The 8,443-nt window shown below is 38.2% G+C and overlaps 1 protein-coding gene across 1 annotated transcript in view; it reads left to right on the top strand.

Moving 5' to 3' along the window:
* DDX10 (DEAD (Asp-Glu-Ala-Asp) box polypeptide 10) overlaps positions 1 to 8,443 on the top strand; it is a 275,033-nt gene that overhangs the window by 53,184 nt on the left and 213,406 nt on the right. The window contains exon 11 of the mRNA XM_011984743.1: positions 5,169 to 5,256. Within this exon, the coding sequence (XP_011840133.1) occupies positions 5,169 to 5,256 (88 nt within the window). The remainder of the gene's footprint in view (positions 1 to 5,168; positions 5,257 to 8,443) is intronic.

Genomic DNA, 8,443 nt, shown 5'->3' with positions numbered 1-8,443 from the left:
CACATCATGTGGCCCATGACTGTATATGCATTCAGTGCTATAAATTTCCCTCTTAAGTACTGCTCTTGTTGCGTTCCACAAATTTTGCTAAGTTATTTTCATTTTTATTTAATTCAAGAGAAATTTTAAAATACTTTGTTTTGACTTGTGTTATTTAGAGGTATGTTTAATCTCCATGTATTTTAGAATTTTCCAGTTACCTTTCTGCTATTTCTATGTTATGTTATGTTATGTTATGTTATGTTATGTTATGTTATGTTATGTTATGACAGAGTCTGGCTGTGTCACCCAGGCTGGAGTGCAGTGGCACAATCTTGGCTCTCTGCAACCTCCACTTCCTGGGTTCAAGTGGTCCACTTCCTGGGTTCAAGTGGTTCTCCTGCCTCAGCCTCCCGTGTAGCTGGGATTACAGACATGGGCCACCACGCCCAGCTAATTTTTGTATTTTTAGTAGAGATGGGGTTTCACCATGTTGGCCAGGCTGGTTTCGAACTCCTGACCCCAGGTGATCTGCCCACCTCAGCCTCCCAAAGTACTGAGAATACAGGTGTGAGCCATTGCCTCTGGCCTCTGTTATTTCTAATTTAATTCCATTGTGATGTGAAAGCAGATATTGTATGATTTATATTCTTTTAATTTTGTTAAGATGTGTTTTATGGCCCAGAATGTGTTTTATTTTGGTGAATGTTCCATGTGAGCTTGAGAAGATGTGTATTATGTTGTTGGATAAAGTAGTCTCTAGATGTCTGTTGTGTCCAGTTGATTGATGGTATTGTTGAGTTCAGCTGTGTTCTTACTGACACTTTCTGCCTGCTGGATTTGTCTATTCCTGATAGAAGGGTGTTGAAGTCTCTAATTATAACAGTGGATTCATCTTTCTGGTTGCAATTTTATCAGTATTTGTCTCACATAGTTTGATGCTCTATTGTTAGGAGCCTATACATTAAGGATTGTAGCCGTTTTGGAGAATTGACTTCTTTATCATTATGTCATGCCATTTATCCCTGAGAAGTTTCTTGCTTGGAAGTCTGCTCTGACATTAATATAGCTGTTTTTGCTTTCTTTTGATTAGTGTTAGCATGAGATATTTTTATCAAACCACTTTTATTAATTTATGTGTCTTTATAGTGAAAGTTGGTTTATTGTAGACGACATATAGTTGGGTCTTGTTTTTTGATCCACTCTGACAACATCTCTTTTAACTGATGCATTTAGGCTATTGATGTTGAAAGTGATTATTGATATAGTTGGATGAATATCTAATGTATCTGTTACTGTTTTTTGTTTGTTGCCCTGTTATTCTTTCGTCTCCTCTCTTTCTGCCTCTTGTGATTCTGAGCATTTTAATGATTGTTTTCTCTCCTTAGCATACCAGTTTGTGTTTTTTCGTTTTCACTTTTTTTTTAGTGATTGCTCTAATGTTTTTGCAATATATGTTTACAAGTAATCCAAGCTCATTTTGAAATAATGACATAATGCTACAGCACTTCACAGGTAGTGTGAGTACCTTATAATTCTGATTTATCCCTCCTGTGCCTTGTATCATTGATGTCATTCATTTCACTTATGTAAAGCATACATAAGCATATACATGTAAATATACATAATTAAACATGCTGGGGCTATTAATTTGAAAAAACTTAGATTAAGAATAAGAAAAATTTTATTTTACCATCATTTACTCCTTTGATGTGCTCTTCCTTTGTTATGAAGATCTGAGTTTCTGACTTACGTTATTTTTTTTCTCTCTAAATAACTTTTCAACATATTTTGCAAGGCAATTCTACTGGAAATAAATTTTGTCAAATTTTGTGTGTCTCAAAAAGTGTTTCTCTTTCACTTTTGAAGGATAATTTTGTGGGGTACAGAGTTCTAGGCTGGTGGTTTTTCTCGCTCAGCACTTTAAATATTTCATTCTACTCTCTCCTTGCTTGCATGGTATCTGAGAAATCAGGTGTAATTCTTGTCTTTGTTCCTCTATAGGTAAGGTGCCCCCCGCCCACTTCTTTCAGGATTAAAAACATACTTAATTTTCTGTAGTTTGACAATGATATGCCTAGGTATAGTCTCAGTCTCTCTCTTTTTCCCTCTGTCTCTCCCCCTCTCACTTGGGCATTTATCCTGCTTGGAGCTTTCTGAGCTCTTGGATCTGTGGTTTGGTGTCTGACATTAATTTGGGGGAAATTCTGAGTCATTACTGTTTGAAGCATTGCTTCTGTTTCTCTTCTCTTTCTGATATTCCCATCATGCATATGTTCACTTTTCGTAGTTGTTCCATAGTCCTTGAAGTTCTGTTGTGTTGTTTTCAGTCAGGTTTGGAGGTTTTTATCAAGTTCAGAGATTCTTTCCTCAGCTGTGTCCAATCTAGTAATAAACCTGTCAAAGGTATTAGTCATTTCTGTTGCAGTTCTTTTTGTTCTCTTGCATTTCTTTTTGGTTCTTTCTTAGGATTTCCATCTCTCTGATTATGTTTCTCATCTGTACATGCTGCCTGTTTTATCTGTTAGAATCCTTAGCATTTGAGTCACTGTTATTTTAAATTACATTTCTGGCCTAATACTTCCAACATCCCTGCCATGTCTGGTTATGATGCTTGTTCTGTCTCTTCAAATTATGTTTTTTGCTTTTAGTATGCCTTGTAATTTTTTTCATGATAGATATGTACTAGGTATTATAAAAAGAATTGCTGTAAATAGGCCTTTAGTGATGTTAGTGCTGTGGTGGTAAGGTGTGAGGCGGTGGGGACTGTGGGGAAGCATTCCTAAGACCTATAGTAGGTCTCAGTCTTTTAGTGAGCCTATGCCTCTGGACTGTGAACTTTACAAATTCTTTTCAGTCTCTGCCTTCCCACCGCCCCAACTTAAGTGGGAAAGGATGGCTAGAGTTGGGCATTTCCCTCCCACAAGGTCAGTTAGGCTCAGATAAAACCCTAGGAAGCTTGGCTCTCATTAACAAGGCCCACCCTCAGGAGAAACTAGTTAAGAGCAGAGTGCTCAGGCATATTTCAAAGTGGTTCATTTTCCCCTTGTTTTGCTGAAAGCATGAGGGAATTTTTCTGATATTTACCATGAGAACTTGGTTGAGCTCCTGGGGTAAAACTCATGTGTGTGGGGCTGCCCTATGAATGGGTCCTCCTGGAGTTTTTACTTCTCAGACTTGTCCACACCGAGCCTCCAGCAGGTTTTATCAATTACAGTTGAGGGTCTCCCACCCAGGCACTGGCTCCCCCTGTTGTTTCTGCTCATGACTCAGCTGAGGTAAGTGGTAACTCCCTGTACTCACCTCTCTCTTTCCTGTGTAGGGGACTCTGGTTTGTCCTGTGTCTTCCATCTTTATCATGGATAAAAGAAGAGTTGTTGATTTCTTTTTTTTCCAGTCTGTTCAACTTTTTACTTGTTGTTATGGTAGAGTGATGACTTCCAAGCTCCATCCATAGGGTACTGAATATCAGAAGTCTGACTCTTTTTTTTTAAAGTCTTAAATGGCCTTTTCTGAAGACTATTAGTGGCGAAAATGAGATGGAGAACTTGTTAACTTCAGGAAGCACTGCTGATTGAAAGAATTAAACCTCTTGGATGGAATTACTTTTGGGGTTGTCTATCCATCTTAGAGAGTTGTACTGTCCTGTGTCTAAGGATGTGTACATTCAGCATCAGTGGAATCCATCAGAATCTTACTTGTATTGGGGCTGTTGAAACACCCTGGCTTGATTTGCCTAAAAATAATTTGGAGAGCGGTTAGATTCATGGAGGAGTGTTGAGGATGTAGAAGAGACAAAATTGACTGTGACTTGGTAATTGTTGAAGCTGAGTGAAAGTCTCTACCTTTTCTTTTGTGTATTTTGAAATTTTTTATAATAAAAATAAGTAAAAACAGTCATGGCTGGGCACGGTGGCTCACGCCTGTCATCCCAGCACTTTGGGAGGCTGAGGCGGGCGGATCACGAGGTCAGGAGATCGAGACCATACTGGTGAACACGGTCAAACCTCGTCTCTACTAAAAATACAAAAAAATTAGCTGGGCGTGGTGGCGGGTGCCTGTAGTCCCAGCTACCCGGGAGGCTGGAGAATGGTGTGAATCTGGGAGGCGGAGCTTGCAGTGAGCCGAAATGGCACCACTGCACAACAGGCTGGGCAACAGAGCCATACTCTGTCTCAAAAAACAAAAGAAAACAAACAAAAAAAACCATACACAATCTTACCTGCCACCACCTATCACCATCCTGGCCTGAACAATGTGGTTCAGCCTAAAATCAGGGAAACAGTGTGGTCTCTTGTGAAGCCTAGACCTCTGTAACATTTTTTTTTCTTTTCCTGTAGCTTCTCTGGGCAGAGTTAAATATCATCTCTGTTATAGTATGCCTAATTTCTAAATAAGGAAATCACTGCAGTCTTTGGCTACTTGTTTATTACTTGAAATTGATTTTATGATATTTGACTGAAACAGAAATATTTATAAAAATGACATTAGGGCTAGGCATGGTGGCTCACACCTGTAACTCAGCACTTTGGGAATCCAAGGCAGAAGGATTGCTTGAGGCCGGGAGTTCCAGACCAGCCAGGGCAAAACAGTGAGACCCTGTCTCTACAAAAGAAAAAACAAACAGACTAGCCAGGCATGTTGGTGCAAGCCTATAGTCCAGCTACTTGAGAAGCTGAGATGGGGGGAGGGTCATTTGAGTCCAGGAGTTCAGGGTTACAGTGAGCTATGATTTCACCACTACACTCCAGCCTCACTGAGGGAACAGAGTGAGACCTCTTAAAAAAATTAGATTTCATTTATTCCACTTCATATAGAATGGATCTCTCATGGGAGACTACTTTCTATCTGTTAAGTAGCCAATGCTAACTGTGGTGTTAATCCAAGTATCTCACTCAGCATGGGATGTTTAGAGAAACTGTCTGACATGTCATTTCTTTTCTCCTGTGTTATTCATAGTAGGTAAGAGTGTCAAACTTGTGTCTAGTTTAATTTCCATCTAATCTGATTCATAGATGAGAAATAGTTATACATTTAAAAATACTGAGGAAAATAGGAAAATGCTGCTTACTGTTTTTAGTCTCCAACTTTGAGATATCTTATTTTAACTTTCATCTTTTTGTTACAAAGAATCAATCCAGAAAAACTTATAGATGTCTTATTTTAATCTTTATCTTTTTGTTACAAAGAATCAATCCAGAAAAACTTATAGATGTCCAGAAAAAATTGGAATCTTTTCTAGCTCAAGATCAAGATTTAAAAGAAAGAGCTCAAAGGGTAAGTCATTTTTCAATTGGATACTTTCATTGAATGGAAAAACCATGAAGTTTATCATTTTCTGCTACTTCTAGGTTGCATGTTTATGCTTCAGATATTCAAGCAGTGTAATTTGCTGATAGATAAGTCTAGCATGTGTGTGTGTGTGTGTATATATATATATATATTTTTTTTTTTTTGAGACAGTCTCACTCTGTAGCCCAAGGTGGAGTGCAGTGGCATGATCTCAGCACACTACAACCTCTGCCTCCTAGGCTCAAGTGATTCTTGTACCTCAGCCTCCTGAGTAGCTGGGACTACAGGTGTGTGCTACCACCACACCTGGCTACTTTTTTGTATTTTAGTAGAGACAGGGTTTCTCCATGTTGCCCAGAGTGGTCTGGAACTTCTGAACTCCGGTGATCCACCCGCCTCGGCCTCCCAAAGTGCTAGGATTACAGGCATGAGCCACTATGCCTGGCCAGTCTAGCTTATTCTTCAGAATTTTGAAAAATATTTTTTATGTATAGATTGGGAAAATCATCTTTAGTTTTGTCAAAGACATATGGAAAATCCTCTCAAATGTGATTTTTTGGATGCACAGTGGCCTGATTTCTAATACTTGATAACATTATTAAGTTTTATTTCTTTTGTAAAATTGCTGTAACTCCTGATTGTACTTTCTTGACTGTGAGATTAATATCTTCCTACATTAGACTGAATTTCTAGAAAGCATAGAACTCTAGCGAAATTATCTTTAGGAATGAGATTTTAACCTATGAATATGACTTAATGTTCCCCAATTACGTCTCTGGACTTAAAGATCTTGATTAGCAGATACATAAAGAAGTCAATATTTAGTTCTATTTTTCTTAATTGATAAATCATATTTCTGGTATGTAACATATTTTGAAACAAATATACATTGTGTAATTGCTGAATGAAGCTAACTAGCGTAGGTATTACCTCACATACTTGTGGTGAGAAATCTATTTTAGTTAAACTTTTTTTTTGTTTTTTTTTAAGTTTTTTAGAATATCCCACAGTAGATTCTTTGGTAAAGGAAGATGTGAAGTTATTTTTCATTGTGCTTTCCAATCTATCTAATCTTTGAATTAACAGATATTTGAGTCCCTATCATTTTCACCTGTCGTTTACTGCTATTTATTGCATTTACAAGATCTTTGCATCTCCCATAGCATATCAGCAATGAGCCAGAGAGTAGGAACTCAGAGGTTGGATTCTATTTCAGCAGATAGATGAGGTGGGAGGAAGAAAATAAAGAAGAGTTATAGAAAGCTCACCCTAAGTTGATAGAGTAGCCTGAGCAGAAAAACATTCAATAGTTAGGCTTTTATGTGATGGTTTTGAAACCGTTATTCCTGGCAAAGAAGTAAGTTTGTTTGTTTGTTTGTGTTTGATACAGAGTTTTGCTTTTGTTGCCCCGGCTGGAGTGCAATGGCGCGATTTCGGCTCACTGCAACCTTCGCCTCTTGGGTTCAGGTGATTCTCCTGCCTCAGCCTCCTGAGTAGTGGGATTACAGGCACCCACCACCATGCCTGGCTATATTTTTGTATTTTTAGTAGAGACGGGGTTTCACTGTGTTGGCCAGGCTGGTCTCAAAACTCTTGGCCTCAAGTGATCTGCCTGCCTCGGCCTCCCAAAGTGCTGGTATTACAAGCATGAGCCACTGCGCCCAGCCAGAAGTAAGTTTTATTTAAAGAAGAGATCTTACGTTTTTTGCTAACTTATTTTATATTTTAGCAAATTATCATTGGTGTGCTGAGAATAACATTATTGATGAGGCTAAAATTTGAGTGCTTACTATGTGCCAGGTACTTAGTAATGACAAAACTGTTTTACATGCATTGTTACCTAATCTTCCCGACAACCAATGAGGTAGGTGGTATTGATTTGACTGTACAGATGGATAAATGCTAGCTTGAAAATTAAAAAATGTCTAGGATGACTGGGTGCGGTGGCTCACACCTGTAATCCCAGCAGTTTGGGAGGCTGAGATGGGTGGATCACTTGAGGCCGGGAGTTTGAGACCAGCCAGGCCAACATGGTGAAACCCTGTCTCTACTAAAAACAACAACAAGGAAATTAGCTGGGTGTAGTGGTGCACGCCTGTAATCCCAGCTACTTGGGTGGCTGAGGCATGACAATTGCTTGAACCCTGGAAGCAGAGGTTGTAGTGAGCCGAGATTGTGCCATTGCACTGCAGCCTGGGCTACAGAGTGAGTTTCTGTCTTAAAAAAAAATTGTCTAGGGTAACAGTTATTAAGTGGAAGACCTGAGACCGAAATCCAGGTCTCTTCTAGCTTTCTTGAGACCTACTGTGTTATATCAGTAGAAATTCATTCCAAAATATGAGAGCATCAATTGTAAGCTATACCAAGTTAGACTTCTGTAAGCTTACTTTACCTTAGAACCTTTTCATTAAAGGATCTTCGAACAAATTGTTAATACTCATTTTTCTTAAAAATTTTGGGCATGCAAACGTGTGCATGTTTTTTCTAGCAAACATTCTTCAAACTTGCAGTTAAAATCTTCTAGGAGCTTTGGAAGTAGTACACACATTTAAAAATATTAGATTAATTTTGGTATGTCATGACTTACTGCAGGCCTAGGAGGTCATTCAGTTATCTATCAGAAAATATGAAACATTGGAAAGATGTTGTTTCACTGGTTTGTGCATACAATAGATGAGTCTTCCAGAACATTGATTATAGAAAAGCACGTTGAAATAAATGATGTAGTTTATTGGTTGTCACGCATGGTTTAACAGAATGGCTAACTGTGTTGCCAGCAGCAGCAAGCTATCTAGTTTCATAGAAGTGATTTTCTAGGTTTTGATTATAATCTGGATAGAATAAAAGTGATAAGCAACTGAGGTGGTTGCTTGTAGATGATTGTAGGGGAAAAATTATTTTTAAACTGGTGTCATTCATTGTTTTTTATGCCCATGGAGATAGAAAATGGTTTGGAGATTAGTTGGGTAGAAAGGATTATTGTAAAGCTAGGTAAAATGTGAAGTTTAGGAAGTATGCAAACAGGAACTAAATATACTTTACAAAAGTCAACTTAAAAATAAAATATTACCTAGTTGTGTTTTGTTACCTGTTTATTTGACGAACTGATAAAGGATCAGGACCCTGTTTATATTCTGGTTTTGTAACTCTAGTATGAAGATAGTTTTTGTTT

This window comes from Mandrillus leucophaeus, unplaced genomic scaffold, assembly GCF_000951045.1.
Source record: "Mandrillus leucophaeus isolate KB7577 unplaced genomic scaffold, Mleu.le_1.0 Scaffold273, whole genome shotgun sequence".
Lineage (NCBI taxonomy): Eukaryota > Metazoa > Chordata > Mammalia > Primates > Cercopithecidae > Mandrillus > Mandrillus leucophaeus.
Note: the sequence above shows the minus strand (reverse complement) of the source record. Positions and strands in the feature narration are given on the sequence as shown.